Here is a 17,019-nt window from a genome sequence, read left to right on the forward strand (position 1 = left end):
TGTGCCTGTAATTGATTCTGTTTACTTGCATGTGGCCACATCTCGGCTGTTGCTGGCTAGAACCTGTTTCTTTATTTCAGGCAATTCTGTTTGCCATATTTAAATCAAACCTTTTTGTAGTTAAAAATATTTACCATTATCATTCCCATTACTATAAAAAGCAATACAATTAGCAAAACATTCCTTTCAATTTTGTGGCCCCTTTGTTTTATCATTTAATTTTTTATTCTTCTTAAAGCTGTTGCTAGCAAAGTTTCTGATTCTGCCATCAAGTATCAACACCAAGCATTCATTACTCGATATTGCTTGACCCCTGGCCTGTAGTTTTTTTTTTATTCTTTCACAGGATGTGGGTGTCACTGTCTAGGCCAGCATTTATTACCCATCCCTAATAACCCTTTCTCTCCTGCCTCAGCAGTATAGCTCAACACCAACATTAGAAATGCACCCTCGCTTCACAAGTGTGATATACCACTTCCCAAACCAGCCTATTGAACAGGCTGTCCTAGTTTCTGCCAAATTTAGGGCAACGTTGTGTGAATCCGCACCTGCTGGGTAAAGATTGGGCAAAAGTAATCTTGTGTAACTTCCTCACAACAGACTTAACCGTTTACATCTGGGCTAGACACAACTCTATGTCTCAGAAATTAAAACAGTGTCACCAAATTCTCTGATTATATATGATCTCTTAAATTATAGCCATTCTTTTGAAAGGTCAAATCAGCAGCAATCAGTCACATAAGCAGTTGTTCCAAGGAACACACTTTAATATTAGCAGCCCCAGTCACCAATGGATAGGGACTCTCCACTAAAGATCCACTCTGATCACACAGTGAGGCTTCCCTAGTATAAGACACTTTTTGAAATGATTTGAGTTAAGACAAGCCGAGTGGGATAGGAAAGGACAGAGTTTAATGGTAATAGTGCATTGATGACTAAGGTCCATATAAAGAATAGTGGTTTAAAGAAAAATCAAAAACTCTATCTGAATGTACTTACAATAACGTAGACAAACTGGAGAGAAATGGGTTTGAACGGTCATCACAGTACAGAGACATAGATACAAGGTGACCAAGGGTGGGAAGCAGTATTCCAGGAAACACACACAGCATTTCGAAAAAACAGGCAAAATGGAAAAGGAGGAGGAATAGCCCTGATGATGAAGGATGACATGAGATTGGAAGAAAGAATCTTGGCTCAGAAGATCAAGTAGTAGAATAGATGGGACATTTTCAAATTGACAAACTGTAACTAGCGGAATGCTGCAAAGATCAGTGTTAGACCCTTAGTTGTTCACAATTTATATTCATGACTTAGACAAAGAGACAGAGTAATGCATCCAAGTTTGTTGACGATACAATGTTAGATGGGAATGGGAGCTATGAGGGGGCTGCAAAGAAATATAGACAGGTTAAGTGACTCAGCGCCAAGGTGGTAGATGGAATATAATGTGGGGATGTGAGAGGTTATTCACTTTGGTAGAAAGAATAGAAGGACAGAATATTTCTTGCAAGGCAAGATTCTGTAAATGTTGGTGTTCAGAAGGACTTGGATGTACTAGTACAAGGAGCACAAAGCTAGCATGCAGCTGCAGCAAGCAACTAGGAAGGCAAATGGCATGTTGGCATTTATTGCAAGAGGATTGGGGTACAAAAATAAGGCAATCTTACTGTGATTGTACAGGGCTTTGGTGAGACCACACCTGGGACACTATGCGGTTTTGGCCTCCATATCTAAGGAAGGATACCACTTGCATTAGAGGCAGTACAGCGAAGTTTCACTAGGTTGGTTCCAGGGATGAGAGTTTAGAAGATTGAGAGATGATCTTATTGAAACACACAAGTTTCTGGAGGGATTTGACAAGATAGACACCGAGAAGGTATTTACCCCACTGAGGAATCTTAAACACAGGCATAGTCTCAGGATAATGAGTTGATCATTTAAGACTCGTATGTGAGGAAATTTCTTCACTGAGCGTTGTAAATTTTTTTTTATTCATTCTTGGGATCTGGGCGTCGCTGGCTAGGCCAGCATTTATTGTCCATCCCAAATTGCCCTTGAAAAGGTAGTGGTGAGTTGTCTTCTTGAACTGCTGCAGTCCATATCTTTAGAACTCTTACCCCATGGGGTTGTGGATGTTTTATTGAATATTTTTAAGGCCAAGATAGACATGTTTTTGGTCTCAGGGAATCGAAGGATATGAGATTGGATGGGAAAGTGGGGTTGAGGCAGAAGATCAGCCATGATCGTATTGAATGGCAAAGCAGGCTCAAGGGGCTGCATGGTCTGCTCATGGCTCTTATGTTCAAACTGCATATCCGGGGTTGGATCAATACAGTGTTAACTCAAATATATGGTTGTGAGGGGGAAATTGAGCAGGCCGCCAAAATTAATAGGGGAAGTATTATTATAGACTGTTATGTGTTGATACCTGCATCCTCCACTGTGGACGATAGGTAAAGATAAATAGCAGCAACTTGCATTTATGTAGTACATCTGTGGAAATGTGACAGAGCTATTTGAAAGGCCCATCCACTGATTCCTTTGTTGAAGGAAGGTGTGGAGAAGACAGTGATATGGCATCTTTTCAAGGTAGGTGTGCTTTTGGGTCATGACCTACCTCTGCACCTCCCCAACAGCTTGGTTCCTACAACTCCTAAGCAAAGCTCATTTATTAATGTTCCTTTGCCATGGTGGGTAGTCACATTTCTGTCCTAGTGCCTCCAAAGAAATTGCAGAATGTCTTAATGAGGGATTTGATTCTCTTAAATCCATCTGTCATCTTGCTGATTCGTTAACATCCATGCTCCATTGTGTAGTAGTACAGACTAGTCAGTGAAACCACAAGGAGCTGCTGGGAAGTACTTCTCCTTTCCTCACTAACCGTAGATGATTAGGAACTGGACTTTCCCCATGGAAAGTTTCCAGAGACATTTGAACACCTGACTGGCTCAAAATCTCATGTGTTCATCTCAGGAAGGCCCATCTGCAGAGTAACGCCCTCCCTCCAGATTCATACATAAGTCACTGTAAAGCAACCTTCATAGGGTTTCTCATGATTGCTGCCACATGGGCAAATCCAAATAGCAAGTTATCAGCACCCTTCCCAAAATAGATGGTAATAGAGGATTCATCTAAAATCAATGGAACCCTTCTAATAGCAACCCAGCTACAGATTTGGTAGACATCCTTGGGAGCATTTTCACATAGGATATTAATTTGACCTGTTCCCTCCAAGCATTAATAAAAATAAGTCTGTGCAGTTGATCAAAAGGATCTAAATGGCTTGGAAAAGCATACTGACAAGCTTATGGATAGAATTTGTTCACCAGAGGCCCAAAAAATTGAGGAGAAAGGCAGAAATCAGAACACATGCACAGCATATGGAGATGGTCAGAAAAGGCTTTCCCTTCCTGCTTGCCCATCCTGTAGGGTCAATTCATTCTTCAAATGGTGTGTGTCATCCATGTTTTACAATCAAACCTATCCAATCATTGAAATTTGAGATTACTATTTAGTCAAGACAAGACTGTGACAACTCGGACTTTATATAACACAGGAGAAGCAGACTGTGTACAATTCCATTCGTCAGCAGCGTCATACTGTGCATGGGCTTTCCAGAGGCAGTTCCTCCCAGTGCATGCATGGGGAGTATATAATTCAAAGAATGAAGTAGACTCTACAAAGCATTTAAACTACCTTAGTCCTTTGTAATCATTACCATGTGTACACTGTTATCATTCCAATAAATACATTGTGTGAAATTGCTAGTTAATTGTGTTCAATAAAAAGGAAGCCATATTCAGCCATTTAACTAGATTCCTCTGTGCTGACAGACATGGTCTGTTTTTCTTAAGTTTTAATTGGCACCAAATCTGATACGAAAGGCTGGCAAAATTGTAAAAATTGCATTGGAGAAAATCCTAAGCATCCTCTAGTGGCAGGAAGTGGTACTAGAGCAAACTGCACCATCTACCTTTGGGCTTCAAAAGTCTTGTTGAGGTCTGTACTTGTTTAACTCCTGTGATAGCTGATTTCAGACATTCTGAATGAAGGTTATATTTAAATATTAAGTGCTTCATTCCAGTTTTAATATCAATTTTTTGGTCTCTGTCACATGAAGGCGTGCAATGGATCTGTGCTTTGCCTTGGTTAATGGCAGCAATGTCCGAGGAATGATGAAAGAGCTGCTCTACTTCCTGGACCACTGTGACCCAGAGTTTAAGGCTGACTGTGCTTCTGGAATATTTCTGGCAGCAGAAAAGTAAGTGGAGGATAGAAAATGGCAAGTCTAGGCAGAATCCAGTTTTGTTTTGAAAATCCTGTCCCTGTTTTCTGCTTTTATATCAACCAAATGCACTCCTACAGCCAGGATGCAACCAAGGAATGTTTGTTTGTTTTTGGCTAAGCATGCATTCATCTGGTGAATCTTAGCTAGTGTTTGATGAACACATAGCTTTGAATTTTAACTCATTATTGAATGACAGCCTTGTGTTTCCTATGCTTAAGATCAGTTGCAGTTTGATTTTATTTGCCTTACTTAAGTAAATCTCCAAATCACTGTACTTCATAAAGACAATCGCTACTAAATTCAGACCAATATATATATTGGCCCAGGCATGTTGAATAACCTGACATACCCTTCCTAGGGAAAGCAAGCCCAATAAAAGTGAATTTATTCTGCTACCTGTCTGCTTTACATGCTGGAAATTAGGGTCCTAGCTCATAGTCCAGCAATTCCAAGATCTTTATCAGCCCATATCCAGGGTTTTATGGGCAGGTTGAGTGCCACAAATGCCTTTTAAATGGTTATGGCTCCCCAGCTATTAAGGCAGAATCATCCATCCCAGTCTCTGTTGCAATCTCTGACCCGGTCCAGGGAATTATGCGCAGGAAATTAGTCAGCCCACAAAAATCATGGAGACCAGAGCCTTCGAAAGTATTCCTGCTAAAGCACCTGACTTTTGTAGACCTCCAGTGAAGGTCAACAAAAGCCTGGAAATAACCCATAATCCAGTCATTGCCATATGCCTGGAAAAATGCCTATATCTCTCTGAAAATCTCTCAGCACATATTAGCCCTCTCCCCAATGTGAGACAATAGAGAACTCCTAGATGCATTCACCATGGATTTAATCTGGATCAGGTACAAGAAAACAGGCATGAGCTTCCAACAGCTGGAACACGCTTTCCACAACATTTCAGCCTTACTCCGCAAATTATACACTTCCTTCTAGATCAATCTTTGCTGCAAAGAACAAAGACACACACTGCCCCCACCTCTTCTTCCCTATTCTTGGATACTGTATCTCCGTTCCCTTAAAGATACCCCACATTACATTTCTACCCTTCACTCTGTTATGATATGGCAGGTGGTATCTGCCCAGCTGACCAAATCCCAGAGGGAAACTTGGCCAGGCTTTCATAACGATTTTGAAATTTGTATGTATTACGTGAAGGTTTATGCACTGAAGTCTGAAGTAAAGAGTCCACTACCAACTTTAGAGGTTTTAAAGATAAAGTTAAAACATTTGTTAACAAAAGAAAACTTAACACAAAAGACTGCAGTTACGTAGTTACATTTAGTTTTATAACAGTCCTCACTAGATTTCTACTTAACTAGACTCCCAACTACACACCCCTTCCAGGAAGCAGTCCAAATAGATTCTTAACCTATAAAACATCCAGCAATAATACCACAAGCACCCACTGTTGCTATATGGGAGGTATTTTACAGCTTCTCTCTCCCTCTCATTCATCAATGGAATTCCAAAGGCTTTTAACAAAACCTTGATTACTAGAACAGCAAACTTCTCCAGGGTAGCTAAAGGCTTTTCCACAGGTCTGTTTCACACAGTGCACCTTCCAAGATCTCACAAGGCCAATCCCTGCACAACTTTCCATCTTTCTTTAAACATACTTCTCCCTTTTGACCTGTAAATCCCAATGTTTCAACTTTTCTTTGGAAGTTACTTTTCCTAGAATATAAAAATCTATTTTATCATTATGACCAGCATTTTCGGGGAAAATGAACTTAATAACTTTGCCTTATTTATCCTGCCAGTTGTAAACATCTTATCATGCCCCTTTGCATATCAACCTTTCAACTTATGCATCAATGCATATTCCATTCATACTGTATCTGCTGAGACTACATCCTAGTTTACCCATCTCCATTTCAAATGCCTGTTTTACACCTAACCCCTTTTGATGATTCCAACCTTGTAGTCTGACTGTCAGCAGTTTAATTAAACTAGACATACACACATGTGTATATATTTTGTGTGACAGATAAGGTTGCTTTCGTGAAAGTATATTCACCCTTAAAGTAAAAGTGTACATTAAATTCTCAGACCTATTTTTGTGCTGCAACAAAACTTTGCATTCAGAAGGGAGCCCTGAGTGTCAGATAGTATATTAGTACTAAAATATTGATAACTACATCTAAAAATACACAGACCTGCACAATAAATGGTAACCGCTATTAAGAACTTTTAACAATTGGGTCATTCCAGTTAGGTGCTGCAACAAAATGAAATTGATCAAGAACATGAAACAATAAATAGGAAATACATTGTAAGAAGGAGAAAGTTTGCTATTGAATTAAAAACAAATGACACACATGGAAACATGTGGCGTTAGAAAGACATCTGGTCTAGTTTTATTTTCCACTTCTTGTCATTGAGATGCACAGGGATAAAATATTTTCTCTGACTTCCCACAATCAGTTATCAAGGGTCAAATTGCTTTGATGAAAATGGAAGTATATTTTGGTGCAAACCTGCCTCTACCCCCTCGAATCTCTAATGGATGCTGCAATTTAGATGACTCTTGCTGGTGATCTGTTGCTAAGCTGTGGCAGTCCCTGTCTTTGCATATAAGCAAGCCAAAACTGCCGTCGGTGACACCGACAAGATGCTTCTACAGCTACATGCATCAGGTATTGCAGACCAAATATTGGTGAGTCTCGAGAGCTACAAACAGTGACCACACGCAATGCTGACCTGGATCCTGCCAGCTTTCAATCAGACTCAACAATGACTATCAAGTACCACATTGAAGAGAAAGAACAAACAGAGTGATTTCTAACTCACAACCATTGCGGGGGAAGCATTGCTGGTACTTGGCACACTCTGAATTAAATTTTCTGCCACAGTTAAAATCTCTGTTTGGAAGAGACAAGAAAATAAATAAATATACCAGTTCCAGCCTACTTGAATCTCACATATTGTGGGCCAGTTAACAAGATCTCACATATTATGGGCCAGTTAACAAGCTGGCACACTATCTGTTCTTCTTGGTTATAGATATTTATTTAGCTTACAAGGCACCTAATAGCTTAAGGCATTTCCCAGTCCTCACAGTCTTTTGTTTGAGCATTTGATGGAGACTAAAAGCCTGTGTTCAATTCAAATCAGCAGCCCAAAAGCTAACTACTTCCCAGTCAGGCTGCTGTTGTCTTTGCATCTCCAAGCATGGGACTTCTCGACATTGTACAGAAACAGGTTGTTTGCCTTGTCTGTTTTGTGGAAATGATGCATTCAAGATGGGATAAAATGACTAAAATTTGGGCACAAAATATGAACCGAAAGTCCTTGAGTAAAGTCCAAATGTTGTATTTACATTGGGCGCTGCAGCTCTCTGCCTATATAGAGTATCCACTACATTCTTTTCATTTAATCAGCTAAATGCGGGCACATCGTGGCTAAGTTCTATGTTATGGGTAATGTCTTTTCCAGATATGCACCGAACAAGAGATGGCATATCGACACCATCATGAGAGTGCTCACCACCGTATGTATTGCCTCCTTGCAATTGCCTCCAATTTTTGCTCCTTAAATTCTTAGAATGTTAAGTGGGTAAGTTTCACTGCTGCGATATATTTTATTTTCTCCCTCTCAACAGGCTGGTAGTTATGTTCGAGATGACTCAGTGCCTCTGTTGATTCAACTCATCAGTAATGCAAACTCACTTCATGCATACATTGTGCAGAAGCTTTATCAGGCCATACGGGTGGATATTTCGCAGGTAGGTAATAAGGGTGAAGCAGCTTCATTGAAAGAATAATAGTCTATCTCGGATCAGAACCAACATTAACTATGGAAAATTCAAAACCATTGATGTAGAGGTGATTGTCTGCAAAAAATCTTATTTAATGACACTTACATTTAACGTGGCAAATACACTCACTGGCTATTACTGAATTGCATGTAGCTTGATGTATAATACCTCAGTTTTAGTTATCTATATTAAACCAACTAGAATAACATTAATTAAGAAGATATTCTGCTTAAAAGCCATTAGCTCTTAGCTTTTCAGAGGTAGCAAGAAATGGACACCAAATATCCAGTAATATTTGTGCATGGCAGAGTAGTATGGTGACCAAAGTAATCATCTCTCAGTTATAATGGTTTGTCTAAATCTGAGCAGAAGTGTCTAATAACATGAGATCACACAATTGAGCTCCACAGTAGTACAGTCTTGGCTAAATCCAATTTAATGTAGCGAATTCCCCTTTAGTGTTTGGTTTTTAGTTCTTTCATGGAATGTGGGCATCGCTGGCTAGGCCAACATTTGTTGCCCACCTTCATGAACTGCTGCAGTACATGTGGTGTAACTACACCCAGAGTGCTGTTAGGAAGGGAGTTCCATGATTTTGATCCAGCAACAGTGAAGGAACGGCAATATTGTTCCAAGTCATGATTGTATGTGGCTTGGAGGGGAACTTGTAGGTGATGATTTTCCCATGCTCCTGCTGTCCTTGTCCTAGGTGGTAGTGGTCAAGAGTTTGGAAGGTGCTGTCAAAGGAGCCTTGATGAGTTGCTGCAGTGCATCTTGTATATAATGCACACTGAGCCGCACTCATTCCAGGCAAGTAGAGAGTATGCCATCATAGTCCTGACATGTGCCTTGTAGATAGTGGACAGGCTTTGGGAAGTCAGGTGGTGAGTTATTCACCACAGGATTCCCAGTCTCTGACCTGCTCACAGTATTTATTTGGCTGGTCCAGTTCACTTTCTGGTCAGTGGTAGCCCCAGAATGTTAAAATTGAGGATTCGGTGATGGTAATGCCATTGAATGTCAAGTGGAGATGGCTAGATTCTCTCTTGTTGGAGATGGTCATCGCTTGCACTTGTGTGGCTCAAATGTTACTCGCCACTTATCAGTCCAAGGCTGTATCTTGTCCAGGTCTTGCTGCATATGGACATGGATTGATTCAGTATCTGAGGAGTTGCAGATAGTTTTGAACATTCTGCAATCATCAGTGAACATCCCTTTTTCTGACGTTATAATGGAGGGAAGGGTGAAGCAGCTGAAGATGGTTGGGCCTAGGATACTGAGGAACTCCTACAGCAATGCTTTGGGACTGAGATGATTGGCCACCAACAGCCACAACCATCTTCCTTGTGCTAGGTATGGCTCCAACCAATGGAGTTTTCCCCCTGATTCCCATTGACTTCAGTTTTGCTAGGGCTTCTTAATTCCACACTCAGGCGAATGCTACCTTGATGTTAAGGGCAATCACTCTCACATCATCTCTGGAGTTCAGCTCTTTTTTTTCCATGTTTGGACCGAGGCTGTAATGAGATCTGGAGACGTGTGGCTCTGGAGGAACCCAAACTGAGCAATGGTTAGTAACTTATTGCAGTGTAAGTGCTGCTTGATAGCACTGTTGGTAACACCTTCTATCACTTTACTGATGAACGAGAGAAGACTGATGGGGCAGTAACTGCCCAGTTGGATTTGTTGTGCTTTTTGTGGACAGGACATATTGCCGGATGGATGCCATTGTTGTAGCTGTACTGGAACAGCTTGGCTAGGGCTTGGCAGCTAGGCACGAGCTTGTTCCCAGGATGTTGTCAGGGCCCATTTCCTTTGCAGCATCCAGTGCTTCAGCCATTTCTTGATATATGGGAGTGAATAGAATTGGCTGAAGATTGGCCCCCCTAACTCTTCCCTGTACCCTTCCTTTTTTCTCCCTTGCTTTTCGCACGCTTCCCCTTTCTTTCCATCAACCCCTCCTCTCCTGAGTCAGTGATGCAATTTTAATTTTGTAAATTACTCCAGTCTGATTTATTATAAAATGTGTGTTCTTTTAAATCCGATTTCTCTGACAAACCTTGAAGTATTCAATGAAAATTTAATCTCATTAAACAGTACGTTTCCTAACCCCATAGTGTAGTTTCCATATATTCTGTTACATGGCCATTGTATTAATGTATGAGTTAATATGTCTGAATTTGCCTGAAAATGGACTGATCCATAAGTAGCACACACATTTGAACTTAGACTCATTTCTCTTTTGCAGCAACCCTTGGTGCAAGTGGCAGTGTGGTGCATTGGAGAATATGGGGACCTTCTACTGTCGGGCGAGTTTGAGGAGGAAACACCAGTTCAGGTGTGATTGTGTGCATAAGACAATATTAGCACGCTGTAAAGACCTGTCTTTTCCTGACACAGTCAATGGAAGTCTCAAACAGCTGTATTACAACTGGTTGATGATGCTTTCACTTATTTAATACTCTAGTGACTGCTGAATTATTTCTTGGTCTTTGGATTGTGCAAGGGCAATGTAAGTGTTAAAAGTAAGGTGACGCTCATATAGCTGTTGCATCACATTATGCTACTGAGTGGTGTCCTACAATTTGCTGAACTTCTGGTCTCTTGTATCTCCATGTCTTCCCCTACTTGACCTGAAGATACCTCCAACTTTATGTTCACTTTCATGTCTTTCATTCTTCTGATTCTCAGGCCTTTTGTACACTAGCTGTGTCCTTTACTACATTATTAGTACTTCAACAATCTTGATTCTGCTGTTTAGATTGACCTCCCAAATCCCCGCTTCCTCTGTTTTACCCTTTTAAAAGACTCAAAATCTATCTTTTTAACTAAGCTTTTGATACTTTCTCCAAACTTTCTCATCCTAGCTCATTATCTATTTCTTTATTCCTACCTATTTTTTCCCCAATCCCTTTCATAAAGTACATTTTGACATTTTCCTTGTTAAAGGCAGCATATATATGCAAGCTTTGGTCCCAGTAAGAAGAAAATGCCAAGTCGTGGCTGGAGCTTCATTTTGGAGATAAGAGGTAAAATTGGGGAGAGCTAACTCAAGACCCCCTGATGTATCTTTTGGCATACAACTGGAATGGAATTGGTGGGGTCCAGGACACACCCTTGCCCTTCTCCTGGAGGAGAAAGATCATGAATGACTTAGGAGTGAGCTTGAGAAAGTGGAGGGAGATGGGGGGTGGGGTGGCAAGTGTGGGGAACCAAGAGGAACCAATTCTTTAATTGCTGTTCAGAAAGAGCCGTTTGCTCTTGAATTAAAGATCAAGACTTGATTGCACTTGAGTTGGCAGTTAACTGAATTGACAGCTTTCATCGTTTGCCAGTGGTGTTTTGTCTGAATATCCACAGCTGTACTGTTTTTTTTTCTGGGGATTCCCTGGATTTCCCACTGAAGTTACTGTGGATGATTGGGTGACCCTGTGGAAATTCTACTGCTCAGTTGATAAAATGTGGGAATTTCAGTAAATTGAAGGATTTTCTTGTAGCCATCTACTGAATTCAATTTGAATTTAAAATACGATATCCACTGGTGTCATTTCTGCACTTAAAACTATTTATTGGAGTGTTACCAAACTTGTTAAAGCTGCCTTCAGCTTTATGTTCACTCGCACTCGGTAAAATTATGTGATTCTGTGAAAACTACACTTCTGTATAATTCTGTGGCCCAGGGCCTTGGCTGTGACACAATTTTTAGACTCTTCATTATTAATCAGTTTGAAAAATATGCATGGTTGGTTGTTAATTTGGATATATTTAAGCTATGCCAACAATATTCAAACACTTCAGTGCTAATTACAAACTAATTGAAACAGAACACACGTTGCTAAAAGTGTCCTAACACAGTCATATTATGTTAGCTTTGAGATTTAATGTCCCTTGGTACCCACCTGTGTCTGAGCATACAAGTGGTGGATGTGGAAGAAATAGTCCATTCACACAAGCCTTCTATCAATGCTTTTCAGAGCTAGCAGAGAAGCGTTGCTCATTCTCCACCCCGCCCCCCACTACCCACCATCATTTTCTGAAAGCACCTGACCACAGCACTAAGCCTAAAATCAGGACTTTAGTAATATAGGGCTAATAGTATAGATCCACAGTCTAGTATTACAGTGTAGTGAAAGGTCCTGATGCTCCAGCCATCATGAGTATGGGACAAAACAAAAACAGAATTACCTGGAAAAACTCAGTAGGTCTGGCAGCATTGGCGGAGAAGACAAGAGTTGACGTTTCGAGTCTTCATGACCCTTCAACAGAACTGAGTGAATCTAAGGAGAGGGGTGAATAAAAAGCTGGTTTAAGGTGGGGGGGGGGGGGGGGGGGGGGGGGGGGGGGCGGTGGGGCGGTGTTGGTTGGGGGGAAAGAAGTGGCGGGGGGAGTGGTGTGGTTGTAGGGACTAGCAAGCAGTGATAGGAGCAGATAATCAAAAGATGTCACAGACAAAAGAACACAGGTGTTGAAGGTGATATCTAAACGAATGTGCTAATTAAGAATGGATGGTAGGGCACTCAAGGTACAGCTCTAGTGGGGCTTGGCCTAAATAGCCAAGTGGTTGTGGTACTGGGTTTGTAACCCCAAGATTGAGAGTTCGAAATCTCACAATGGTAAACTATGAAATAATGTAGCTTCATCTGAATAGGAACAGATGGAAACGTGTTTGTACTTGAAAGAGTTACAATAACTAAAACACCATAATATTGAAATACAAAGTGTGATGTTGGGGATCAGTTAAATTAAATGTTCCAAATCTAGCTTGGCCTAAATAGCCAAGTGGTTATGGTACTGGGTTTGTAACCCCAAGATCAAGAGTTCAAATCTCACAATGGGAAACAATGTGACTTCATCTGAAACAGATGGGAACGGGTTTGTACTCGAAAGAGGTACAGCTCTAGTGGGGCTTGGCCTAAATAGCCAAGTGGTTATGGTACTGGGTTTGTAACCCTAAGATCAAGAGTTCAAATCTCACAATGGCAAAACTATGAAACAATGTAACTTCATCTGAAACAGATGGAAGTGGATTTTAAGCTTGGCCTAAATAGCCAAGTGGTTATGGTACTGGGTTTGTAACCCCAAGATCAAGAGTTCAAATCTCACAATGGCAAACAATGTAACTTCATCTGAATAGGAGCAGATGGAAATGTGTTTGTGCTCAAAAGAGTTACAATTTAAAGGCTTGGCCTAAATAGCCAAGTGGATATGGTATTGGGTTTGTAACCCCAACATCAAGAGTTCAAATCTCACAATGGCAAACTATGAAACAATGTAACTTCATCTGAAACAGATGGAAATGTGTTTATAAGGCTTGGCCTAAATAGCCAAGTGGTTATGGTACTGGGTTTGTAACCCTGAGATCAAGAGTTCAAATCTCACAATGGCAAACTATGAAACAATGTAACTTCATCTGAAACAGATGGAAACGGGTTTGTACTCGAAAGAGTTACAGCTCTAGTGGGGCTTGGCCTAAATAGCCAAGTGGTTATGGTACTGGGTTTGTAACCCCAAGATCAAGAGTTCAAATCTCACAATGGCAAACTATGAAACAATGTAATTTCATCTGAAACAGATGGAAACATGTTTAAGGGGAGGTGGTGGCAAAGTGGTATTGTCACTGGACTAATGTTCTAAGAAACCTGGTTAATTCTCTGGGGACCTGGGTTCAAATCCCACCCTAGCAGATGGTGAAATTTGAGGATCTATGGTGGTGTAGTGGTATAATCACTGGACTGATAATCCAGAGACCCAGGGTAATGCTCTGGGGACCTAGGTTTGAAGGGCTTGGCCTAAATAGCCAAGTGGTTATGGTACTGGGTTTGTAACCCCCAGATCAAGAGTTCAAATCTCACAATGGCAAACTATGAAACAATGTAACTTCATCTGAAACAGATGGAAACAGGTTTACTCAAAAGAGTATCAAGAGTTCAAATCAAGAGTTCAAATCTCACAATGGCAAACTATGAAACAATATAACTTCATCTGAAACAGATGGAAACGTGTTTGTACTCGAAAGAGCTACTTTGCTCTGCAGCTGGATGAAGCCACAGACAGGGCAGGCTTAGCTCACATTCTGTGTAGCTGAGATACATTTACAAAGGTACAGCTCTAGTGGGGCTTGGCCTAAATAGCCAAGTGGTTATGGTACTGGGTTTGTAAACCCAAGATCAAGAGTTCAAATCTCACAATGGCAAACTATGAAACAATGTAACTTCATCTGAATAAACAGATGGAAACGGGTTTGTACTCGAAAGAGTTACAGCTCTAGTGGGGGTGGGGTGGAAAGGCTAGCAGGGCATAAAAGATTTAAAAATAATGGAAATAGGTGGGAAAAGAAAAATCTATATAAATTATTGGAAAAAAACAAAAGGAAGGGGGAAGAAACAGAAAGTGGGTGGGGATGGAGGAGCGAGTTCAAGATCTAAAGTTGTTGAATTCAATATTCAGTCCGGAATGCTGTAAAGTGCCTAGTCGGAAGATGAGGTGCTGTTCCTCCAGTTTGCGTTGGGCTACACTGGAACAATGTAGCAAGCCAAGGACAGACATGTGGGCAAGAGAGCAGGTTGGAGTGTTAAAATGGCAAGCAGCAGGGATGTTTGGGTCATTCTTGTGGACAGACCGCAGGTGTTCTGCAAAGCAGTCGCCCAGTTTACATTTGGTCTCTCCAATGTAGAGGAGACCGCATTGGGAGCAACGAATGCAGTAGACTAAGTTGGGGGAAATGCAAGTGAAATGCTGCTTCACTTGAAAGGAGTGTTTGGGCCCTTGGATGGTAAGGAGAGAGGAAGTGAAGGGGCAGGTGTTGCATCTTTTGCATGGGCATGGGGAGGTGCCATAGGTGGGGGTTGAGGAGTAGGGGGTGGTGGAGGAGTGGACCAGGGTGTCCCAGAGGAAATGATCCCTACCGAATGCCGCCGGGGGTGGTGAAGGGAAGATGTGTTTGGTGGTGGCATCATGCTGGAGTTGGCGGAAATGGGGGAAGATGATCCTTTGAATGCAGAGGCTGGTGGGGTGATAAGTGAGGACAAGGGGGACCCTATCATGTTTCTGGGAGGGAGGAGAAGGCATGAGGGTGGATGCGTGGGAGATGGGCCGGACACATTTGAGGGCCTTGTCAACGACTGTGGGTGGAAAACCTCGGTTAAGGAAGAAGGAGGACATATCAGAGGAACTGTTTTTGAAGGTAGCATCATCAGAACAGATGCGACGGAGGCAAAGGAACTGAGAGAATGGGATGGAGCCCTTACAGGAAGCAAGGTGTGAGAAGCTGTCGTCGAGGTAGCTGTGGGAGTCGGTAGGCTTGTAATGGATATTGGTGGACAGTCTATCACCAGAAATTGAAACAGAGAGGTCAAGGAAGGGAAGGGAAGTGTCAGAGATGGACCATGTGAAAATGATGGAGGGGTGGAGATTGGAAGCAAAATTAATAAATTTTTCCAAGTCCCGACGAGAGCATGAAGCAGCACCAAAGTAATCATTGATGTACCGGAGAAAGAGTTGTGGAAGGGGGCCGGAGTAGGACTGGAACAAGGAATGTTCCAATACCCCATAAAGAGACAGGCATAGCTGGGGCCCATGCGGGTACCCATAGCCACACCTTTTATTTGGAGGAAGTTAGAGGAGTTGAAGGAGAAATTGTTCAGTGTGAGAACAAGTTCAGCCAGATGGAGGAGAGTAGTGGTGGATGGAGATTGTTCGAGGAAGAAGCTAAGGGCCCTCAGACCATCCTGGTGGGGGATGGAGGTGGAGAGGGATTGGAAGTCCATGGTGAAGAGGAAGCGGTGAAGAGGGAACTGGAAATTGATGTGACGTAAGGTGTCAGAGGAATCACGGATGTAGGTGGGAAGGGACTGGACAAGGAGAGAGAGAAGGGAGTCAAGATAACGAGAAATGAGTTCCGTGGGGCAGGAGCAAGCTGACAAGACTGTCCACCAATATCCATTACAAGCCTAGTGATTCCTACAGCTACCTCGACTACAGCTCCTCACACCCCGCTTCCTGTAAGGACTCCATCCTATTCTTTCAGTTCCTTCACCTCCATCGCATCTGTTCTGATGATGCTACCTTCAAAAACAATTCCTCTGACATGTCCTCCTTCTTCCTTAACCGAGGTTTCCCACCCACGGTCGTTGACAGAGCCCTCAACCGTGTCCGGCCCATCTCCTGCGCATCCGCCCTCACGCCTTCTCCTGCCTCCCAGAAACATGATAGGGTCTCCCTTGTCCTCACTTATCACCCCACCAGCCTCTGCATCAAAGGATCATCCTCCGCCATTTCCGCCAACGCCAGCATGATGCCACCACCAAACACATCTTCCCTTCACCCCCCCCGGCGGCATTCCGTAGGGATCGTTCCCTCCGGGACACCCTGGTCCACTCCTCCATTACCCCCTACTCCTCAAGCCCCACCTATGGCACCTCCCCATGCCCACGCAAAAGATGCAACTCCTGCCCCTTTACTTCCTCTCTCCTCACCATCCAAGGGCCCAAACACTCCTTTCAAGTGAAGCAGCATTTCACTTGCATTTCCCCCAACTTAGTCTACTGCATTCGTTGCTCCCAATGAGGTCTCCTCTACATTGGAGAGACCAAATGTAAACTGGGCGACTGCTTTGCAGAACACCTGCGGTCTGTCCGCAAAAAAGGCCCAAACCTCCCTGTCGCTTGCCATTTCAACACTCCACCCTGCTTTCTTGCCCACATGTCTGTCCTTGGCTTGCTGCATTGTTCCAGTGAAGCCCAACGCAAACTGGAGGAACAGCACTTCATCTTCCAACTAGGCACTTTACAGCATTCCGGACTGAATATTGAATTCAACAACTTTAGATCTTGAACTCCCTCCTCCATCCCCACCCCCTTTCTATTTCTTCCCCCTTCCTTTTGTTTTTTCCAATAATTTATATAGATTTTTCTTTTCCCACCTATTTCCATTATTTTTAAATCTTTTATGCCCTGCTAGT

At 42.3% G+C, this 17,019-nt stretch overlaps 1 protein-coding gene across 4 annotated transcripts in view; it reads left to right on the forward strand.

Annotated features, from left to right (window-relative positions):
- The window catches only part of LOC121286924 (AP-1 complex subunit gamma-1-like), a 113,269-nt gene that overhangs the window by 75,134 nt on the left and 21,116 nt on the right, over positions 1-17,019 (forward strand). For all 4 annotated transcript variants that reach the window (XR_005945109.1, XM_041204215.1, XM_041204214.1 and 1 more), the window contains exons 12-15: positions 4,124-4,264; positions 7,739-7,793; positions 7,905-8,027; positions 10,309-10,398. Coding sequence is in view for 3 of the 4 variants with exons in the window: in XM_041204215.1 (XP_041060149.1) it covers positions 4,124-4,264; positions 7,739-7,793; positions 7,905-8,027; positions 10,309-10,398 (409 nt within the window). In the remaining variant the exon portion in view is untranslated. The remainder of the gene's footprint in view (positions 1-4,123; positions 4,265-7,738; positions 7,794-7,904; positions 8,028-10,308; positions 10,399-17,019) is intronic.

The sequence above is a fragment of the Carcharodon carcharias genome, chromosome 14 (genome assembly GCF_017639515.1).
Source record: "Carcharodon carcharias isolate sCarCar2 chromosome 14, sCarCar2.pri, whole genome shotgun sequence".
Lineage (NCBI taxonomy): Eukaryota > Metazoa > Chordata > Chondrichthyes > Lamniformes > Lamnidae > Carcharodon > Carcharodon carcharias.